The 23,871-nt window shown below is 39.9% G+C and overlaps 1 protein-coding gene across 4 annotated transcripts; it reads left to right on the top strand.

Moving 5' to 3' along the window:
* The first annotated feature begins 145 nt into the window (after positions 1–145).
* On the top strand, positions 146–23,871 carry eps15 (epidermal growth factor receptor pathway substrate 15). Of its 4 annotated transcripts, none has more exons than XM_053322531.1 (25): positions 146–199; positions 2,968–3,009; positions 3,700–3,789; positions 3,886–3,933; positions 4,040–4,135; positions 4,376–4,438; positions 4,728–4,853; positions 5,280–5,339; positions 5,711–5,965; positions 6,241–6,386; positions 7,494–7,650; positions 8,912–8,994; positions 12,073–12,145; positions 13,189–13,350; positions 13,515–13,712; positions 13,868–14,299; positions 14,412–14,492; positions 15,102–15,264; positions 15,381–15,425; positions 15,574–15,953; positions 16,326–16,395; positions 16,513–16,583; positions 17,448–17,583; positions 17,722–17,927; positions 21,423–23,871. In XM_053322531.1, exons 1-25 carry the CDS (start codon positions 173–175, stop codon positions 21,561–21,563), a joined length of 3,351 nt encoding a protein of 1,116 aa, XP_053178506.1. In that variant the 5' UTR covers positions 146–172; the 3' UTR covers positions 21,564–23,871. The 4 variants fall into 4 exon arrangements, with proteins under 4 accessions (XP_053178506.1, XP_053178505.1, XP_053178504.1 ...); XM_053322530.1 differs by having other exon boundaries at positions 15,571–15,953; XM_053322529.1 differs by having other exon boundaries at positions 5,711–6,010.

The raw sequence follows: 23,871 nt of genomic DNA, 5'->3' as shown, positions 1-23,871 counted from the left end.
CTATATGTATGGTATGTGCTGGCTGCAGACTGACAGATGATAGTGATCAGTCTGTAGTGCAGTCAGATGTCTGAAATAATTCCTGTGCTGGAGATCCAGTGCGGGTTTTTCAGCGGCCTCTGTCTGTGTCTGGCAGCATCGCAGCGTGAAAGCAGTGGGAAACAGAAACACTATGGCTGCCACTCTGTCTCTTACTCAGGTAACACTGTCTCACAACTCTAATATAACGACAGCAAATGTTTCGTGCTCTTTCGTCGGCTCCTCTTCGGGGGAACGTGTAGAAAGTGTCGGTGAAACCGGGCGGGCAGAGACGACAGCTCGCCTCGATCCTCGTCCCTCTTTTTTTGAAGTTTAGTCCTGCTGTGAAAAGTTTCTGCCTAATCTCTTTGGGGGCTGCGTAAGGGCGTAGCTAGCTAGCTAGCCTGTCAGCTAACAGCTAGTTTGTGTGCAGTGTTGGGCTCTTTTAGAGCCGCTTTTATCACACTTGAGATAAACTATGTAGCGTTTCTTGACTTCGTGTGTATATTTATCATGTTTTGTGCCGCCTCGTTTTACTGCAGGCTAGTTGGTCCCGGTTAAAGAGATGTTAATACGAGATACCCATGTGTGGCTATGTTGTGGCTTTACTGTCATTTGTGTTTTGCTAGTAAAGCCTTTGCTATCAATGTTTCCCGCTAGCGTTTCAAATGAACTAAAGTTTGAGTCTGAGCATGTTACACAGACTTATGGAGGCTTGACTTGCTGTCCGTGTAGCTTGCTACATGTTCAGACTCAGTAACCAACCTGTTTATGGCTGTTATCAGGCGTAAACAGGCTTCACTGACTGTGTTAGTGGTTCAACTTTGACCTTTATGAAAGTGAACAACGTTGACTGTCAACCTGTTTTCTACCAGCTTTGTTTTTGTCCATAATGTCCACAACAAAAAGTCCACATAGTCACAACTTCTTCTTACTTCTGCTAGCAAGAGGAAGTGGACCAGAGCTGTCACGAAATGTCAGTCTGTAAACTATACCTTAACTTAAAAAGTGCAACTTATGTGGAAAATATTTTGTTTGCACAGTAAATGTTTTATTTAGCAGGTAGCAGGCCCGGATAATAACCAGGTCCCATACTTGCTACCTGAGCCACTGTTACCTCCAACAACAGACAGACAGGAGCTGCAGTAGCTTTGACATCTTTATCTCTCTCAGATGAGTTCAAAAACCTGTTCATATTATCTCTGTGTCATGTGAGTTTATTGGTCTGTCGGCCAGTAATGCTTGTTTTTTAAGTGTGGCAGTTGTACCACCTTATAATCCTCACACAGACCTACTGTTTGGTGTTGCTACTGACATTAATCTGTTTTTATTGCCATGGGTGGATTAGTAAATTGAAATTTCTGGAACAAACTAGGATGACCTGTCAGCTGCTGTGCTGTGATGTATCATGCTATCTGCTGCAGTTTTGTATAGAAGAGCTGGGGAATGATTGAGGGGTGTTTTTTCAATGCTCAATTAAAGAGACAGCAGTACAAAGACCACAGTGTTACAGCCACCATCAGTTCCAGGCACACTATTGTGTATCACAGAAAAAAGTTGCATAGGCCAGAGAAAGATAAGTGTGTATGAACAGTTATCTCACTGTAAATTGGCCGTTGGCAGACAGTTATGGTGTGCTGTGTTTTTCATGCGAGTGTCTTCTTCTGTGCCAGAGATATTGAAGTGCTGGCACCCAAGCAGATCTTGGCTATACTGTTTGCTTTAGTTTTATACCATGGATTTATTTTGCATGTCACTTTGTTTCTATATGGAGAAACTCAATAAAACCTCTTTACCTACTGGTTAAACTGCCACTTGCGTTGTTGATTCACAATTCAAACAACTGTCCACTCCTTTTCTCCTTCATTGTACCGATTTAAAAAGCACAGCGACCAATTGTCAGCTACAGCTATATGACGAAGGAAGCGCTGATTCTTTTCCTGTCCTGCCCAGTGGAGGATGATGATCTGTATGAAAAGAGGAAAGGGGGTTGTTTAAGGCGGATGTGACTTAAAGCAGAATTTGAAGTTGTCTGTGGAGTGTAGCCCTGTTGTTGCTGTGTAAGTGGACTACTACTTGTTTTAAGAAGTAGTCAGACAGCTCACATATCATCACTATCTCTGTGTGCAAATCAGCAGAAACTGTACTGAGTCACATAAGTTCACTGTATGTTGCATACACTACCTCTCATATAATCATTATTGGATTTATCTGACTTGTGCAGAAAGGATTGCTAAATTAGTCTAGGGATTGGTTAAGTCACTTATCAAGCAAAAAAAAGACAAATATTTGCTGGTTTCCAAGTTTGCAATTGTTAGAATTTGCTTTTCTCTACTTTATTTCTCAGTAATTGTAGGTTTTGGCATGTTAATCATCTACAGCTCCTCGGAACTTGTCTAGGAGTGTTTTCACAATTTCTGGCATTTTATGATTAATATTTAGTCTGTTCATAAAAAACAAAGAAACAGACTAATCAATAAGGAAAGCAATTGTTAGTTGTAGGCCTAATCTGACATTGGTTTAAGTTCGCCTTCTTAAACTGCATGTGTTGCAGTTTACATGCCTTCTTTCATAAAAAAAACAAAAAAAAAGGTCCTCCGAGAGTTGTGAACAAACTGAAATATTGCTCTTTGTCCTTTTTTGTCTGAGCAGTCATCAAAATTATTGTTTTCATTTTTACTTGGATGATGTGTTGGGCCATTGACAAACTATTCAGCTGTTTTGTGACAGAAATGCCACTAATTCACCTCCTCCATATAATGAATCATCAGGTTTTGTTTTGTTTTTTGACAGTTGCTTAGCTCAGCAGATGACACACTTGAGCTGTTTTAATCTGAATGTGCAGAATTGAAGCTTTTTAAAAACTGGTTTCTCTGTCATAATACTAATTATTTTAATCATGTAAACTGTAAACTTAAAAAAATGTGTATTTCTTGTCTTCCCCAACAGCTCTCCAGTGGAAATCCCATCTATGACAAATACTACCGGCAGGTATGCAAATATGTTCATGGTTTAATTCATAGTTTAAGATTTTAACAACATATTTTTAGGCTAATCTAGTTGCTCTACTGTAGTGTATTATATTACAATTCCTGTGGATTAGAAGTAGCTGGACTTTTTGTAGTTTGGGTGAGACCCTTTTAAATTTAAAGAGTCTACATACTAAAGCTTTAGCTGCAATATTAAACTGCAGTGGTGCAGTATTGCAGTGATCTCTCTTCTCTCCTATCACTTCCAGTCTGTGGGTCCAGCAAAGGAAGTATCTCTATGAATTAATAATGTTTCCCTTTGCACAACATGTCAAAGGAGCTAACAGTGAGCTGCATTAAAGAACATTAACACATGCAATTCAAAGCTAATAGACTGCCAAGAAAATGTGGTTTATTATCAATATTGATTTAAGTGAATCAGACACTCCCATATGCCACAGTGTAATTCTCACTATTTTCATTTGTTCTTTTTTGCCTCTCCCTTACTTGCAGCTAATAATGCAGTTGGAGCTTTCTCATATACAAACACTGCTCTTTTGTCAGTGTCGTGGTCTAAAGTAACTGGCTAACAGGAAATGCAATGTGTTTGTTAGCAGTACAAATGTGTCACTGTTATTTCTCAGATTACATAACCTCTAATTAATATGTGTGCAAGTTTATGGAGATTGTGTTTATATGTGTTTGTGTGCAGGTTGATCCCACAGGCAGTGGGCGGGTGGCAGCAGCAGATGCAGCTCTGTTCCTGAAAAGGTCAGCCTTGGCCGACTTGGTCCTGGGGAAGGTAAGCAAAGAGTCAAATGAGCGCTGATGCAACACCTCTCTGCTGTGCATGCAAAGTTGATGAAGATGAACATGCTAACTGTGTATGTCTCCATAGATCTGGGATTTGGCAGACTCTGAACGGAAGGGGGCTCTCAACAAACAGGTAAATATGCCTTGTGGAGTCGCATCATACAGAGTTATTGTATATTTCGATGCATCTGTTCAGTTATATGTGATCACTCAGTTTACTACACCTCTGTTCCCCTCAGCAATTCTTTATAGCGTTGCGGTTGGTGGCCTGTGCTCAGAATGGCCTGGAGGTGGCGCTCAAGAGCCTTAATGTGGCTGTTCCTCCCCCCAAATTTGTGAGTCTGCTAGTGTGCATTTCAACACACACAGTCAGTGCTATAAATGCAGCTGCTGCTATTTTGATGTTAGCTCTAAATATACAGTACATTTGCAAGTATTGGTATCAAAAACTCTTTTCTACTGCCATCTTATTTCACTGCCATAGTACATGTTAAACATGTTAGTTTTGAATTCAAACATAAAACAGTACATTTTTTACTCTAGAATAAGATTAACAGAGTTGTGTTTATCTCCAGCATGACACAAGTAGCCCGCTGTTAGCAGGAGGAGGGACCAATGATATGCCCTGGGTTGTCAAGGTGAGGCATTAATAAGTCTGTTTTTATGTGTAGTAATGCAGTGATTTGTGTTTATTTTATATTTTCCTCGTTATCTTTGTCTCTTTTTAGAGATATTTATAGTACATGGTAACAAGTTGTGCCTGTCTAAAACAGCTGATAGGATTGAATTTCTCTGCTGCGTGTTTTTTGTTGTTGTTGTTTTTTTTTTGTTTTTTTTCTTTTTTTTTACAGTAGCTGCATAAGGATGATGAGAGGTTTACATCCTGAGCCTTTAATCCTCACACATCTGTTTTGTTTTTTGCCCCAGCCTGAGGAAAAGATGAAGTTTGACTCCATCTTTGAAAGTCTGGGTCCAGCAGGAGGAATGCTAACAGGAGACAAAGTCAAGCCCGTCCTTCTAAACTCCAAACTGCCAGTGGACATCCTGGGCAGGGTACGAGCCCCAAACTGACAGATGATAACTTTTACATTGTTTTTATCTACCATGCTGGAATTAACAACGACAATGCAGGGACAGTGACAAAACAAAATATTGTCCTTCATTAAAATAAATAAATAGTTATCACTTTCAGCAGGTGGCAGTAAAGCCGCCAGGAACTTACTTAAACCACAAAGTTTTGAAAAGTAGAAGACATGACTGTGACTAACCCTTAAAGTGACTAAATGACAATAAACGAAACAACACAATGCAGAAAGTTTAAAATGAGGATGTGAAATTAAAAATATGTTGGGTTGAAAAAGAAATTGGAGAGGAAGTGAGAATTGGTAGTGAGTCAGAGTTGTCCGGGACACATGTCGTTATGTATCATTAAGTTTTGTAATTATGCATGTTTCCTAATAACGTGTCTTTTTGTTGAAGGTGTGGGAACTCAGTGACCTCGACAGAGACGGCATGTTGGACAGAGACGAGTTTTCTGTGGTAAGAAATTGCAGGGGCTAAAGTTAGTCTCACTGTTGGCTATTTTTTAACTGATATATTCAACTCTGCTGTTAATATGTGACAGTGTTGATACTCAAAGCACTTCCTCTAGTTTCCCCTGGTCTTCACAATTAGAATTTTTTTTCCAGTAATAGATTTGAAGTTTTCTACATCCAATTTTGTGTTTACTTGTCTGTGCTTATATTAAGTACAATCTTGGAAGCTCATACAGGTTGTTAAAATAATTTCTGTAGACCTGAACAAATGGAACAAATTCAAGACATGTGGAAGAAATGTGACGGCAGAGAACTACAGGACGTTTTATCGGTAATTGTCTTTTCTCATTGATTTTCCTTATTGCCCTTCCCCAGGCCATGTATCTGGTGTACAGAGCTCTGGAGGGAGAGCCTGTCCCCATGTCCCTACCACCTCCCCTGGTTCCACCCTCCAAGAGGAAAAAACCCTCTGTGCCTCCTGTGGTGCCTCCTGTGATGCCCCTGTTACCCTCACCCCCCTCCGCCAAAGAAAGTCGCTCCTCCCTTGCTGCCTCTAAGACCATGCCCCACCCCCCTAAATCAGTCCCAGCTCCAGTCCCAGCTCCTGTCCCAGCACCAGCAGCTGCCCCTGTGAGTACGGGACCTGCCGCGCCTGTGCATGCAGCATCTGAAAAGGTTTTTGGATATTGTTTTTTTTTAACCACATATCTTTAAAGACAAACACTTTGCAAAATGATTTCAAACTGGTTAGTTCAGTGTGTTTTTCAAAAGAACAAGACGAGAGGGAGTTTAAAGGTAAGTTTGAGTAGAAATTATGTTGGCTTTATTAGTTAAACTGAATGAAATTGTGCCTGTATTTATGAAGTAAGTAAAGTTGTTAAATATAAGTTTTGTTTCCTATCCAGTGGGTGGTGTCACCAGCAGACAAAGTCAAGTATGATGAACTCTTCAATAAGACAGATGGTGACATGGATGGGCTAGTGTCTGGACCTGAAGTCAGAGATATTTTCCTCAAGACTGGGCTTCCGTCTGCGACACTCGCACGCATCTGGTAAGCAGACATCCCAAAGCTTTGAAGCCCAGCTCTGTACTGTAAAGACACACCTTGTGTGTTATTTTATCATAATGTTTTCACCCTTTCACCCTCTCTTCACTGTCTAGTGAGTCAAATTGATTTATTTCAGCCTAATCACAAGTTTGCCTGAAAGGGGTTTAGGATATAACATGCTGAATCTGGATAAGTAAGAGCTCCCAAAAAAATATTATAAAGAAACTTCAAGACAAACAACAGAGGAGAGATCATACTATAATAGATAGCACCAGTAATGTTATTGTATGGAGAAACGGAATTAACCAAAGTAGCATCATATGTCTCTTCTTCTTAGAGTCATTTTTAAAGTGAAGATAAAGGATTATATTATGATGATATGACAATGTTAGATAAGAATATCACAGCTGACAGAGTTTGTATTGTTGGTGTTACAGCAGGCTGCACAAGTTGTGTCAAATCATGTTTTGTTTTCAGTTTCCTGTTTAATAAATTACAATATAAAATTAAAACAAATTGAATTCTATACATTTCCAAAAATGTAATTATATTAATTATTATAATTGTACATAAAGTCTGTTGGTTTTGAGGAGATTGTAAAAGTGAAATTGAGTGAAATTGTAATTATCACATTAACAACAGAATCAATTTCATGGGCTTTATATTCAAAATATGTTAAAACATCTTTACCTGACAGTGTAAAATTTTGTTTATGATGGAAATGAACATGACAATGACTAAAATCTAACCAGAATTTGGCTATAAAGGTTTCTTTTTTTTTTTTTTTATTCGTCCATGAACATTTCAATACCAACAAACCTAATGATAATATATGTATTGATAAAAACTGATTGTTATATTAAGCTATAATTGTACAGTAAGTGATACTAGTGCTTGATAATAACAGCAGTTTTCATCGTGCTGCAGTGCGGGTCGACACATCCAATGAGGAGAATATCACATCTATGGATTTTTTGCTTCACATGGCTGATTAGCTTCTGTCCTGCTGTGACTGTCCTGTATATTGAAGGCAATCAAAAATAGTCTTTGCCTGAGGTGTAAATCATTACTGTCTTATGTAACTCCCTGCGTGTGTGCATGTTCTCTCAGGGAGCTCTGTGACATTGGAGACATAGGAAAACTGACCCGAGAACAGTTTGCCCTGGCTCTTCATCTAATCAATCAGAAGTTGACGAAAGGCCAGGAACCTCCGCAGAACCTCTCCCCAGAGATGATTCCTCCCTCTGACAGACAAAACATCAAACAGGTGAGTCACTCTGAGCTTTGTGAATAAAATTAAAACGATAGCGAGGGATGTCTGGATCCTTTTATCATCAGTACTTCTATACGTTGCAGCCCTGATAATCAACCTTAATAATGATTGTGTTACTTACAACACCAGAACAGCAGTATTAGTTTTAAAGCATAATAACTAGAGTTGGTTGTTAATAATGTGTAGTTTTATATACAAGAACCAGACATCTTCCATGATTTTTGCGATTTCGGCACATTCATTGTCCTTTTTTGTGTGATGATTTGTATTGATTGCTTTTTTTTTTTCTTTTTTTTTTTAAATAAGATTTTAGTTATTTATTTGACTTACGTTTTTTTCCCTTCTGTCTCCTGTTGTGTTTTGTTTGTTTTTGATTTTCTTTGGCTTGCAGCTGTGTGTCTTTCCTTTCCTCTCAGTGCAGCACTTTGTTGCTGTCCCCTCTGTGTCTGCTCTTTGCATTTTTACATTTCGTCCACTTCACGTGTGGATGGGGACGCTCCTGAGTGAGTGTGTAGTAGTTACCTCAGTCTGATGCATCTCATTACTCTCAACAGGCTGCCTCTCCTTGTCATCTTGTCTGCTGTATGTGTCGCTCTAACTTTCTCCAAATTAATGTCTCGATTTGAAAAGCAAGACAAACAATCAAGAACCCTTGAGGTCCTCTTCATCCTTCATCATTAGATGTTGAAGTATTTAGGCTGCAGATGTAAGCTGACAAGAGTACAGGTTGCTGTTTTTTGTATTATGCGATGCACACATGGCACCACATAGATTTAGTGGCTGAAAATTAAAGGCTTGTTTAATTTCTTATTAAGAATGAAGAGAATGACGTTTGTTCATTCTCCACCTTCTCAGAAGACAAAATGAAATCAAACACAATAAATATGTTTGAACAAAACTGTTGGACCCAAAGGTTTGCTTTCCTGTATCACTACATTTAGTCACTCTACCTTCTTACCATCCCCTCCCATCCCTTTCTTCATTAGTGACTCTGTGTGCAAGTTTTGTAAACACCATCAGTCTAGCTGCTGGTTATTTTTTTGTGCTGTGACCGTGTTGTTTCTTACACTGTAACATGTGTATCTGCGGTATCCAGGACTGCTCAACTTCTGAATGCTCATTGTTCAGTGTCCTCTGTAGTTTTTTTAAAATGTGGTGAAAGTGAATAATTAGCCTAGAGTACAGTCAGTGTCACAGTGTTTCATCAGCAGGAGGGATCCACTTCTTAATTGTTCTGTCTTGTATTTTCTTCCAGAACAATGCGGCAAACCTGGCGGCTGACTTCTCTGCCATCAAGGAGCTGGACTCTCTCAGTAATGAGATAGTTGAGCTACAAAGGTAAGCTTTTGTCTGCAATTCTGGTGCACATTATGTTAGTTGTGCTGCTGGAGGCCTCAATAATGTGGATGGCCATGAGTCTTCCTAATGGATAAGATTTGACTTTTTGACTTTTTCAACCTCAATTAAATGGTTAAAATTAAATAATTCATTTTTCGTGAAAGGCACAATCTCCTTTTAATGTGTTCTTGGGAAAATACTACCTTGATCTCAAATAGGATAATTTAAGGCTCTTCAAAATTCAGTCGGCTGTCCAAGCAAGTGACCTCATGGCACTGACAGAAAGTCTGGCTGCATCTGTGTGTCTTGTAATGACCATCAGGGAGCAGTGTTTCCCACAAACTGACAGTTCATTTGCAGCGGTTAAAGTGTTGAAGGTAGGGAAGGACATTCAGCTCTGACATCTGAGAGTCAGCAGAAAAACAGCATTATAATCACAAGTTCACTCCCTAATTGGGAAGTATTTTGCCTAATCTATAGAGCTGCATAAACAATAACATTAAAATAGTATGTTTAGCTGCTAGTACCACATTAGCAGTTTATATTTGTGAAGCACATTTGGTGAAAGAGTGTAATATTTAAAGTTTAAGTATCATTTTTGCTCTCTCTAGCTCAGACTGTCTATCAACGCTTACACCAACAGCGTTAGTGAAAATAAATAAATAAAAAAACATTTGTGTTTTTGCTGCGGGCTATAAAACCTAGCAGTCTGTTCATGTGAGTTATGAAGCTGGTGTTGACAGTGATGTGGAATAAAATATGAAATATGTGTCTGGCAGACAATTAAAAAACACATTCTACCAGATATATTTGACTTTATCTCCCTCAAGAAGGACTGAAGGAAGAAAGAATCTGTTTTTGCCCCACATCGTCTTTTTAAAAATCAGTTGAACCCAAGATGCTCATCATGGTTCATCATTCTAATGGATTATAGAGTCTTTAAGATTATGGCAAGGAAAATTTTGCTTGTTTTCATTCACTCATTTTGCAAAACCATGGAGGGTCTATTTTGCCATTTTTAAAGTATGTCTTTTGTAACAGCTGAATGAGTTCTATTGAACCCTTTAACCATTAACAAACCAATACAACAAATCACAATGCTCTGGCGGCCTTCTTATGGGTTCAATTTCAGATAATATAAGCTTTGTGTAAATCTCAGTTTCGCTTAGGGTTTGATTTCAGAATCAGTCGTTATGGACTTAATTTCCATAATTTACAGAATGTAGCTTCCCTATTCATGACAGCTGAGAGTGAGAAGTGAAAAAAAAGGCCTTCCACCCCACCCCCACCTTTCCATGTACACATCTCACAGATGTTTACACGCATGCTAAATGCCAGCTGTTCAAGGTAGGACGGAGAAGTAAGAAAGATGAACTGAAGTGGAAACTAAGTGACGATACAGATCAGAGCTTCAGAAAGGCACTGAGAGCTTGAGAAGATGATGCATGTTTGTGACTGCTTCAAAATGTGGCAGAAATCTTCCACTCAAGAGAAAGAGGAGGATGGTGATGGTGATGATGGGTAAGAGGAGGATGGGAGTGATGCTCGGCTTTAGCTGACTGTAGGTTTGTGGGTGGAAGATGTGCCGTTATCAAGGGAATTATGCATTTTGATGTGAGAGGAGAGCGAGAATATAAAAATAGACACTGCGTTAGAAAGTTTAGTGTTATTTTTGTTCTCTGTTGGATGGATGGCAGAGGATAAGTACATGACATGTCATCTAAAAGTGAAACTGAGCTGGTATAATGAGAGTGTTGTCTTATGTATTGTTTTTACTAACCAAATGTACATAATGCATACTTGATTTTGTTTTGGATGTTTGAAAACCATTTTCAGAACTGAAACAATAATATAAAATATATGTGTAATTTGTAAGTCATAACATTAGGCTATCCTAAACATAACATTAGCGTCTCCTCTCATAGCCTTTTGTACACAAGGGATGATGGGAGCAGATGGCAGTAATTAGCACTGAGAGAAAGTAAGTGAGCAGCCTGGTGAAAAGTACATCAATAGTTAAAGGGGGTTGGGCAAGTAGAATAAGGATCTCACTTTAAAAACAAAAACAATTATACCAGTACTTTTAGTATTTTTACAGACACATTGAGTTTTTACTGAAAAGTATATTGAAATCAAAGTATCTGTATTTGGTGCTGTTGCTCTGCTTTTTGTGTGTGTCCCTTGTTATACATATTGAATGGACTTCAAAATTAGTTTTCGTAATGTTCAAAAAGTCTGAGCTAAAAAATATCAGAGTGAATGAAATCCAATCAGCACTGGATATCCATATCTGCTGCAAAATTATCATTTATACATGCGATGACAGTTATCTTACAGCATCATTAATTATCACTTGTTAGGTTTAATGATTTAAGAGGTGATGTGTACTGAAGTTTTGTCTGAAGTCTTATATACAGCACACATTTGAAGCTAATTGAAACGTTTCAAGTGTTTCTAATGAGCCTTTTTATTATTATTAATTGAGGAAAATATAATGCATAGTAATAATGTACACAAATATTGAGGCATCCCCTGCCACCCACCCCACTTATTTCTTCTTTTTTCTTTCTGGCTGCATGGATGAAAGAGTGGAAAGTAGAGAGAGGAAGAGCACACAGACAGCAAAAATGATGAATGTTGTAGGTTGGCTCATCCTCACTGGTCCCTCCTCCCTCTTTTCCTCTGTTAAGTCAGCCATCTGCTTCTCACTCCTCATCTCCCACACATTTAACTAAGCAAGCAGGCACACACTCACATTCTCCAACACTCGCCCTCATCACGCTTACAGGACTGTACATACGCAGCCTTGTTATACTGGAAGCCACACACACACACACAATCCAGCTGTCTTTATACTGCTTCACACACACCTGCTCCAGCTGTAGGGCACTCTCTGTATACTGTGGAGTTGTGATTTCAGGACAGGATCATGGTTGTTCAGAGAGAGGAGGTTGCGGTGGCAGTGGCTCAGGGGCAGGATGACGAGGGCTGGCTGGGGCTGGGTGGGCTTGGGGTACCAAGTCTACCCTCTCTGTCCTTGGTGGCTAAATACTCTTGTCTGTTGTGCTGGACTCCCAGGGAGAAAAGCTCAGTGGAAGACGAGATCAAGGAGAAGGAGGAGGCCATCAGACAGCGCACCAGTGAAGTGCAGGTAAGGTATCACTTCCTTTGTTTGTCTCTGTTCCTTAAACAGTGGGTGAGGAGAAAAAGAGGGATTTATGGGCCAACAACATCAATGGCATGGTCGTGACTAAAAGACCACTGCTCTGTTCTCTTGTTATTGTAATTGGCTTTTCATAGTTACACTTATGAACATGCAGCCCTTTTTTTATTTTATAAAAATCCAGGACAGACAAAACCGGAAAAAACTAATGTAGGCGCTAAAGCAGTTGTTCACTTCTGTTTGGATGAATATAGCGGAGGAGCTGATCAATAATGTATTTGGCTGGCAGTTTTGGATGCTTGTTTAGAAACACAGTCAATGCTGCCGAGAGAGGGAGAGGCTGGTGTCCTTGTGTAGGCGTGTCTGCCTGCTCTTAGCCTGGGAGATGGGCTCTATTTTAGGAGCTGATGGCTTAAAGGGCCAGCCGCCTTCACTTTGGAGAATTTCTCTGTCTGGTGGCGGAGCTAGACGGGTGGGTCTCAAGGGAGCCTCACACTGATGTAGCTATATTTCTTGGCTGCAGGGTAGCCTCAAGTGCTTTTGGCTGTTTATACTGTATTGTGTTTGTGCATCTGAGTTTATTCCTGGACGTTGCATATTGTTCACTTTGGTTGTTGGTTGCTAGCCTTGCACATGCTCTGCTCTAAGACTCCCCCTGCAGTGTTTCAGTAACACCCAGCTGTAAAACGACAATGGTTTCATAAACTATATTCTGACCAGGGCACTCATTTTTCCAGTTTACATTTGGAAGCACCATTTTAGAATACTTTTCAATCACTTAGACTTTTCAGCTGCATTTTAAGAAAACACGGGGAACAATGTACAGAATTACAAAATTTGTCTTTGGGTGGGTGAGGAATTATGTGAGGTGTATGTAAATTTTTATATAGGAGGTCAAATTACTCTTGTGATGATTTTCTAACCCCATGTAGTTTTCTGAAGCTTTTCTTGAATAATTTTAGCTCTCAGTCTAAATGAACACATATAAGCCTGCATTTCTATTAATATCCTACTATACACACATAATACAGGACTTACAGGGTGAGGTGGCGAAGGAGAGTGAGGAGCTGCAGCGGCTCCAGACTCAGCGTCAGAAAGTACAGGATGCTTTGGAGGAGCTGGACCAACAGAAGGGCTCCCTGGAGGAGCAGCTGGCTCACATTCGCCAGCAGACCAGCCAAGAGACCCAACTGGTACGTTTGGTAGAATTTTTCTTTTCACTTTCAATACTGGAAAGCTACAGTATGTAATTATAGAAACTACTGACCACCATTAAAACACATCAGTAGATTAAACTGTAAACATATTTCAGTCTCACTATCCTCAGTCGCCAGCTTACGGGTTACATCTGTCTCAGATTTCATCACTGCAGTCGGAGCATGAGGAACAGGAACAGAGGATATGTCAGTATGAGGAGGAGCTGGTTCAGGCTCGAGAGGAGCTCCTGGCTTTGCAGGAGGAGAGCAGGATGCTGCAAGAGAAGGTGCAGGCCGCTCAGGAGCAGCTCACACCTCTACAGGAATCTGTGCGCGACTCCTTCACACAAGTTGCACAGGTCAGTTTGAGAAATAAATCTCCTGTGGCCATATCAAGGTTACTTTTTAAGTTAAGAAGGTTCATTTTTAATATGTTTGAAATGTATTTTCTCTCTTCTCTTTCTCCACATTGTTCTCTTTTTTCTGTTAACCTCTTCATCTGTCTGCCATTTAGGTTCAGCAGAAACTGAACGACCTTCAGGTGGAAGAGAGGTCAGTGACTGCCCAGCTCAGCTGGAAGAGAGCCCTGGAGGACAGCTCTCCTGTCATGGTCAATGGATCAGCAGGCCCTACAGCAGGGCCACATCATGAGGACCTCTTCCAGCAGGAACTTTACCAGGAGGACCAGCCTAAAGAGCTGAAAGAGGAGGAACCAGCTGCTATGAGCAATCTTCAGAAAGAACATTCAGATGAGAAAGAGACAGAAGGAGTGAACGAGAGAGAAGAGGAAGAAGGGAAGGAGGAAGACAGACCTAAGACACCAGAGGAGGAAAAGCTGAAACGTGATGCTTTGGATGATCTCTATACAAGTCTAGCCTCCTCTGAGAAATATAGTAATATCAGTAATCTTTCTAAAGTTGCCAAGCCACTGGAGAACACTGTTAGGGTAATAAATACAATTAAACACCCACTCGAACCAGAATTGTACCAAATGTAAAATATACTGTATAAGTTGTCAGAATATGCATCATTGCTTTGTTGTTCTCTCATGTCTCCAGGAACACAGTAGCCCTATACCCGATGTCTCTTCAGAAGTCATAGATGATGCTGAGGAATCACCTAAGACCAGCCCACCAAAGGTAAAAGTTATTTAACCCACAGTGCCCCTGTATAAACGTGTTTACACAAGACACAGGCAGGAGATGTGGGTCATGTGGTCTAAAGAGCTGTTGTTTCCATTACAACTAGGGATCATAATATTGTGATATGGCATAAGAGTTGTCTTTTACTGGTCTTAAAGGTTGCTTTGCAGTAAATTGATGTACTTTTCTGAACTTACCAGTCTGTTGTAGCGGTTCAGTTATTTGCCTTTATCCACTTTGTCAACTTATCCACATTACTGTTAATTATTTATCTAAAATCTCAGTGTGAATATTTTGTGAAAGCACCAATGGTCATCCCTACAATATTATTGCAATATTCATTTCGAGGTCCAAAATATCATGATATTTGATCTGATTTTCGCCCAGCCTGAGTTGATAACATAAAAAACTGTAGAGAGAAACTACATAATCTGATCATATACACAAAGACTGAAAGATCTTCATTTAGGTCAGGATGCCTCACAAAACAGCTTGAGGTTGCATTGGGATCCGACCTGCTTAATCAGAGGTTTTCTTCATAATGTGTTCAAGTTATTTACTCTAATGCTCAGGCTAGTCAACAGAGCTTTTGTCATGGTTCAACAGGTTGCATCACCAGAGCCAGAGAGCCAACAGGAGCCTGCAGAGTCCCCAGAAACCACCGTCACCTCAGTTCCACCTCAAGTCGGACCTCGCTCCATGCCGCCCCAGACCAACCCACCATCCCTGCCTGAGATGGACTTCTTCCAGTCAGATCCCTTTACTGACCGTGAGTCCTCTCAAATGTCTGAAGTTTAGTCAACAATTTAAGAGTAAAGAGCCACACTTCATGTCAAAATGCCACCTGTTTTGTAAAGATCTTCTGGTTAAAATGTGATTTTGCAGATGATCCATTCAAAGATGATCCGTTTGGAAAAGCAGATGTTGCAGGTGAGTTAAACACAGTCTTGAAGACGATGAACAGAAAAACTAATCTCATTCACATGAAACAAGTTAAATGCATTTGATGGGTTATCTGACATTTGTTTCACTATAGCAAGTTAACATGCTGCTTCTGTTCCTGGTTTTATTCAAGCAGACCCTTTCGGAGGAGATCCATTCAAAGGGACAGACCCCTTTGCTGCAGACTCTTTCTTCGCACAGACCTCCAGCGCCCCCTTTCCCTCAGAGGACCCGTTTAGTACCACTACCACCGACATGCCAGAACCAGACCTGTTTGCAGCCAAGCCAAATGATGCTGCAGCTGCACCGGCAGAGGATCCAGATCCCTTTACCTCCAAACCCACCAATCCAGCTCTAGCAGCCAAGGATCCATTCAGCTCTACAGGGAATCATATGGCTGATTCTGACCCTTTCAGTGGCAAAATGAATGCCCCAGGGGAGGCAGATCCATTTGGTTCTCAGGACGGAGGGACAGATCCCTTTAACTGCTCTCCACCAAGCTCTGATCTGGCTTTGGTGAGTTGGACTTCTATAAAACATAGTGACAAAGCACTGATTTGTCTACTTTGGACCTGACTAAAATATTCTGATGGATTTTCATGAAATTTTGTGTAGACATTCATGTTATGCATGTGAGAACATCGGCGACAATAATAGATTCATCATTCTATCCCTGACAAAATCTGATATGTTGTTTTTTTTATATACTGTATGTTAGAGTGTTAGTGTCAATAAACTTGAAGCTATCCTCAGGATTAATTGTAATAACTGGTCATCCCCTGAATAACTGGTCATCCCCTGACATATCACATTAAGTGTGATGATACTAATTTCCACAGCTGAGTTTATTGCACAATATTCTGAATGTGCTTGTTTTTCTGTTTTCAGAAGGACACTGCAGCAACCAATGACCCGTTTGCTCCAGGCGGTACTACAGTGAGCGCCAGCTCAGACCCTGGTATGACTTTACAAAATAGAAAAATAAGAAAAACTTACATAATGTTGTACGAAATACATTATTTACAGTGTGTCTTCAATTTTGTATGCTTAGTCAGTTTGTGCTCATGTGTTTCAGACCCATTTGCTGCTGTGTTTGGTAATGAGTCATTTGGAGGGGGCTTTGCCGACTTCAGTGCCTTGGCAAAGGTAATTTACGTCGTCTGTTTCATGTCCTCAGTGTACACAGCACTTAAATGAAACTCTGTAGTTAGTGACACTTATTATGCAGTGAAACACAGTTCACAAATACTGACTGAATTATTGAATGACAGTTGAGTCGGTGGAAGTTGTAGTTGTATTTTCACTTCTGCCACAAAACCAGAACAGTATAGACACTGGAGAATGAGTAACTTGGTGAGTGTATTGTGGTTTTTGTGAGAAAACCACAGTAACAGCAACACACAGCAGTATTTCATGGGCACCGACATTTCAAAGAAAGAAGCTGTGACAAGTGTTTGTATATATTAAGTTATTATTATTATTATTATGAGTATCAGAACATTTCTGCTGTGATTTTCTAAACTTTTATAGCAATGTGTAGGATTTAGTGGTGTAAAGTAGTGAATACCCCTCCCCTCCGCCTCCCTTTCCAAGCATGTAGAGGAACCGATCATGGCAATAAAACTCATGAAATACCTAAAAGGCCCTCTCCAGAGCCAGAGTTTGGTTTGTCAGTTCTGGGCTACTGTAGAAACATGGTGGTGCAACATGGTGGGCTCTGTGGAAGAGGACCTGCCTCTTATGTAGATATAAAGGGTTCATTCTAAGGTAACAAAAACACAACAATTCTTATTTTCAGGTGATTGTACACTAAGGAAAACATACTTATGAGTATAATTTTCCATTTCTGCCAATAGATTCCTCTGAATTGTAGGCACTGGTTGTTTCAGAGCGATGTTAACATGCTCTGAAGGCACTGTGAAAAGGTCAAAGCAGAAGGCGTAATATGCAACTCTTCATCATATTTTCTTCTCTGCTTTTATGAATGTGTTTTATTCGGTGTGATTTCAGTCAAACGGTACTGACCAGTTTGGCATCAACAATAAGAACCTGTTCCAGGATGACAACCAGTCTGCTGGCCCTGACATGCCCCCAGCCCTTCCCCCAAAAACGGGTACGCCAACAAGACCCCCCCCTCCACCTCCAGGTCAGTACTTGTAATGTTCAGTCTTCCTATAGAAAAGAGACACCTTGTTTGTGCTTGCTCTGTCTTCCCATCCGTTCCCTCTGTGTGTCATTTTAATGTCTTTGTGTGTGTCCTGCTTTCTGTGTCTCGCCTGTCCAGGTAAGAGATCCTCCATCTCCAGAACAGAGTCCTCTGACTCCTTCCATCGACGAGGGCATTTCCTCCCACAGACTTCCGGAGAGTTCTCCTCCTCTTCCTCCTCCTCTTCCCTGCCTGCCAAGGATCCTTTAGCCGACCCCTTCGCCCCCTCCTCCCCTCCTCGTCACAACGTACGGGAAGCTGATCGATTTGCCAGCTTTGACAAAGTGAGCACCTCCCTCTCGCCCTCTCCCTCACCTCCACCTGACTCTCTGTAGACACGCCCTCTCTACACTCTCTCTCTCTGTCTCTCTCTTGCGCTCTCTCTCCCTCGCGCGCTCTCTCCCTCTCTTTTCCCTGCTCATAAATTGCATCCAGTTCTTCAGTTAAACCACAATCTACCAAGCAAATCAGGCCAGCCTTATAAATCACTCCATCCACTGCCAGTGAAAAGCCCCAAAGAAGTGAACTAATCAGCTGACACAAAGTGGCACAGGCTCTTCATGCTTCAATTGTTTATTTAATCATTTCATTTTCTCGAGCTAAGTTGACACAAGCTATTGACTCTTCCAAGTTTGTTTTCCTTGCATCCTGTCTGCTGCTGCTTGTGTATATTTCAGCTCTTTATTACGAATATTTTCTTGCCATGTTAAGATTCCTTATACTTGTACTTATTTTTTGTTACTGACTTATATCTGAATTGCACTTAATTTAAGCCCTATGATTGAAGTTTCACTGTCAGACTTAATGAAGAAATGTACAGGAATGTCATTATAAGTATATTAATATATGAACTCTGCAACATATTTGTAGATGCAGACATAGATTCTGGTTTTCCTCATAATGGTTGGCAGTGAATGGAGAGATGGCAGGCAGCTTGCATTTGGCTTTTGTTAGCCATCCCAGCTCAGCACACTGACATAACACCCTGTGCATATTTCATGAGATATCTTTTTATTAGAACATTTTTCCCACTGAAATATCTTATGCACCCTTTTTCCACTGTAATTATGTCTCAGGTAAATTTAAAAGTGGTGCAAAGTGGTTATTCTGGGTCTGACCAGTGACTGAGCTCATAGTTTACATGTTGTTGAGTCAGCACAGTTGTGGTAGAAATGTATTGCATCATTTGACCTTGACTAACAAGAAGCAGGGTAGCACCTGCTGAATCATGAGTGAGGTTTCTTTTTTATGAAGTTAACTATCGAAGCTATACCAAGTCACTGATTAAAGAAGCTCCAGGAAAAATATGCAAAGAGAGAAATGCTGCATTTAATAATGTCCTCTCCCAAATAATCCTGGCCTGGATTTTCATTCCCAATCCTGAAATAAGTGTAAATATGTCATATAATATATAGAATATCTGACATCCTCAAAATAAAAGATACCAAAAAAGCATTTTTAATTGCTCTAAACGTGGGTTGAACCCTTGCAGATACATTGTTGACAGTATTAAACTCATGTGAGCTCTTCCTTTTGTAATAGTGCATGGAAATGTACTGTCATGCTGTGAATTTGGGATGGATGACTTAATTATTACAAGAGAAATTAGTGTTGATTTCAGTGCCTCTCCTCTAGCGTGATTATCCCTGCATGTCCCTGTGTAACCTGCACGCACTAACTGTGTGTTTGATTAGCTGGCTATCATTCACTCACACAACTGCCACTCCCCAAGTCTTTTTTTTTCCTCCCATGAATCCATCCATCCATCTTTCTATCCCTTCATTCATTCATCAGTTCATCCCAGTCGCAGCCCTTATGTCGTCCGCAGTTTGTTGTGGAGAAACAGATCAACTGTATTCTCTGTCTCTCTCTCTCTGTCTTTACACCTCTGTCAAACAAGTTGAATAAAGAGTTGAATCAAGGGCACCATCTATGGCTTCTATGTGCATCCATGACATCTCTGTCTGCCACTGCGTGAGTTTTTAAAGGACCATACTGCAGCTTTTGCATTTTCAGTTCATTTATCACAAGTTGTCTCTATACTTTACATTACTACTGACTGTTTTTTTTCAGATCATACTGTAATATTAATCTTTCAAGCAGCCTACTTCTGTTTGGAAGGTATGTAATCCCTCTGTCGCAGTGACATAAGCAGTATAGATATATTTTCTAACTAAATAGTAACTTGGAAATAGGGAAAAGCTACAGTGTGGTATGCTTTGGAAAAAGTTAGGCAGTAATATAAAATACAGATGATTTGCACTAAATAAGCTAAAAGATGCATAACACCAGTATGGTCCTTTTTAAATGCATTTTTGACAGATAAAAGCACTTCAGTAACTAAACATTAAGTGGATAAAGATTTTAAAAAAGAGAAGCACATAATATATTTGTCAAAGGTTTGTCTTTAAAATTCAATAAAAAGCATATCTTCTCTTGCTAAGTACTTTATTGATGTCTGATTTCATTCATATTCGAGAGCAGCAGTGATAAATGCATGTTTTCTTCTGAGTCCATTGTCTGTTTCTTAGATCTTCTCATCATGCATGTTCTGCACTACCGCACACCGAAGTCATCGGCTCTTACCTGCCAGTGTCCGTCGTTATCGCTGCCTACTTTTGTTTGCATGGGTGTTTACAAAGTGGATGACCTGCGATGATTCTGTCTGTCCTTGAGAATAATGAACCTTTTGACGCAGCATGTCCTGTCTGTAATGATTAACGGTAGATTACTGCTGTGAACCTGTGAAAGGATGTGACTTTGATCACATGACTCCCATTCGTTCACAGCTCTGATCTAATTCCACCACAAAAGTTGTAATGACACACACCCGAAGGTTGATGACTGTCACTCTTTTCATGGTCATCTTTGTTAAATGGATTTAAATGGCTTCTTTGGTTGCTTTTTAACGTTGGTTGTTAGGTGGACTGAAACATGGCATTTTTTATTTGTTGGCCACACAGATCATGACAGACTGGTGTTTGATGAGTCTAGGAATGTCAGTTCAGGGGCGCTGGCACTGATAAACGTTAATCAGCTGACACATCACACTTTCACTTAGGGAGGAGAACTGTTGGGGTTTTATAGTGTTGATTATACATTTCTCTTTTGTGTGGACGATATGAAGATAAATACCATGTGATGATATAAATTTGTTAATATAATTGGGTACTTTTAAGTGTTCAATACTCATTGGTTAGTTTTTTATAATGCTCTTATTTGCCTGATTAGCAGAAACCAAACATCCGTAAATTTATGGACTTTCCAGAAAATGTACTCTTGTGTTACAAAACTACATATACCATGATAGAGCATTTTATTGACACTGCCCCTCCCACTTCAGGGATTTATATAAGACACTGTGACGTCTCTTCTCAGAACTCCGCTGTGGCAACTTCATGATTTAATTTCACTCATTAAGAGAATACAGACCCAAATTTAAACACTTAGAGATGCTTCTAACTGTGACGTGACGTGGTATTGTGGCCACAAGATAACTCGCTTTCAGATAATATTCCTCTAACCTTGAATGTCACAGGGGTATACGCAGATGGAAATACCTGTACAGTGTCATGCAAGCCCCCCTTAGTTTTATCAGTGGGATTTATGCACAAGTTTATATCTTTAAAGGATCTGTTAACTCCGTATATATGTGTCTGTCTGTGTGTCTCCTTTTTATCCTCATATATCCTTGCATATGTGTGTGTGTTCCTTCCCGTGTGTGCGTGTGTGCGTGCTTGTGTGTGTGCATGTGTGTTTTTTCTGTGTTCACGGAGCAGTATCCAACAGAGGAAGACATGATAGAGTGGGCAAAGCGCGAGAGCGAACGAGAGGAAAAGGAGCGACTCGCCAGGCTCACCCAGCAGGAACAAGAAGACCTGGAGCTGGCCATCGCTCTCAGCAAGTCTGAACTCTCCTGAGGAGCTCATTTCCCCCTTCTCCCCTCCCACATCTCCCCTCCACTGGCCCGGCACAGCACAGCACAGCCCGGCCTAGCCCAGAAAGCACCAAAGCAACGTGGGGACTGTATAGGACTGATTCAGCAGAACCTGCTGACCCCATGAAGAGACTTTCTTAGAGTAAACCCATCTCTGAATCTTTCAACGACCTTTTCCCCCAGACTGCGTTCACCGTACAGTGGCGTTGCAGTTCTGCCTTTTCCCAACATGTTGGTCTGTGTGGTTTCGAACAGAGGAGAGGTCGGTGATGAAGTGTATGTTGTTAAGAATGGATTGTTCAAAATGAAATGCAGTGAATATGGATTTAGAGATTGTCAAGTATTAAGATTTTAATGTTCTGTTGATTTCAACACCGGGCTACAAGTGCTGCATTATTACTCCAGAATGTAATTTATTTAAACATGCACTTAGTCTGGTCTTAATCCACTAACCAAACCCACTATCCAGTCTAAGCTCTCACTAGTTTCTACATTTATGTTGAGGATTTCATTTTGTGAAGCACGAAAATCCCCAAATTTCCCTCAGCTTAACTGTTGATGTTTTGATGTGAACTGTGTGCAAAATGTCAACAGATGAGCTGGCAAAGAAGCTGTTAGGGTTTTGGAAGCTCTAAAATAAAACCTAGAAGTGAAAGTCGTTGCCCTTTGAAATGTGGTAACCATATATTTTTCCAGTCTTGTACAACAACAGAACAGCCTCTGAGATTGTTTTTTTTTGAGATAGGATTCAACATTTTTACCCTTTTAAACTGGAAGTTACCAGTGAAATGCACATGAAGATTTATACTAAAATGAAACATAACAGATCCATCGCAGCCCTTTCCCTTTCAGCTCCTAGAAACTGTTTTTCTTTCAACTTTTGGTTGTGCCTTGCTTTTCCCTGCGTTTGTTCTGTCTTATGTTAAAGTTCTTTTTATGGGAGATAAAGAAAGGAATGAAACTACCAACCATAAAAAGTAAAGACTACATGTTAATTTGCATTAAATTCAGGGCACACTACAGTGGATGGCAGAACGTAAGTGCACAACAATGTTTGGGATGTAAAACATTGTTTAAACACTTGATATGTGACATTTAAATAATGCATCTCTAAAATTGGGATTTTGCCACCCAAAAACGTCTCATCTTTTAAATAATTTGATAACTACATTCATACATTTTTGTAATAAACCATCATTTAAGAGCAATATCTGAGACATTTTACAAATGTGGCATGAGATTTTTTTATTTTGTACTTGTTTTGGTTAGTTTAGACACCAATAAGTTTAAAAATATAAAATGGGATGTCATAGATGAATGTATGGACATGGAAAAAACAGATTTACACTCACTTTACATGATCTGTGCATCCATACTTTAAATAAATAACATTAATTGTACTGATAATCCTTAATGATCCACATAAGGAACCTCCTGTCTTGCTCCAAGATATAACTACTTATTTTATGAGAATTGTATAAAAATGATCTACTTCCTGAAGTCGGACAGATTTAACGCATTTCATCAAATATTACACCAGGTCTCATTTCAAAGTGTGCTACTGCTGTTGTTTGTTAGCATTTGTACGATTATTTTTTTTGCAGGATATTCTTCCTCTCTTAATGATAACTGGATTTCAGAGTCTTACACATAGTCAGTAAAATATGCTTAATGCCTGTGTTGTCTTCTGTCTGTGCACCTTACTCTGTGAGGAGAAACCCACACAGCAGTTGGCTGTTCTGTAACTCCTCTTCTGTTATGTTCACCGCCCTTACCCCACCAAAAAAGAAAAGTTACTTAACACTGCTAAACTGTGACAGAAGGTTTTCATTTGTCATTTTCTGACCAAATAAGGAACAACATTTTGGACAGCTCTTCCTGTTCTGTCTCTTCAGCCTTGTCATGGATTTCCTCTTTTCATATTTAACCAGTTTACTGTATGTGGCTGATGCAACATTTCCTACTGAGTGCAGATCATATATATTGTAAATACAAGAGAACAGGATTTGTCGCCTGTCTCTTCTTCACCTTAACAGCTGACTCTCTTGTTATACTGTATGCGTTTTCATTCTCTTGCATGTAAAGGCCACCGGTTACTGTCATTTGTACAGAGTACATGAATTTTCCAAACCAAGAACCACTTTGTAGGCTTACCCATACAGGCTTTTTAAAACTCAAGCTAATTGTATTTTATTTTGTATTTTCTAACGTGTAAGAATAATCATTATTGGGAGGTTTGGACAGAATATGTTATGCATTTAATTGAAACAGAATAAAAGTTTAAAAATGTC

This window comes from Scomber japonicus, chromosome 7 (assembly GCF_027409825.1).
Source record: "Scomber japonicus isolate fScoJap1 chromosome 7, fScoJap1.pri, whole genome shotgun sequence".
In the NCBI taxonomy this organism is placed as follows: Eukaryota; Metazoa; Chordata; class Actinopteri; order Scombriformes; family Scombridae; genus Scomber; species Scomber japonicus.
This window is presented reverse-complemented; position numbering and strand designations above follow the sequence as displayed.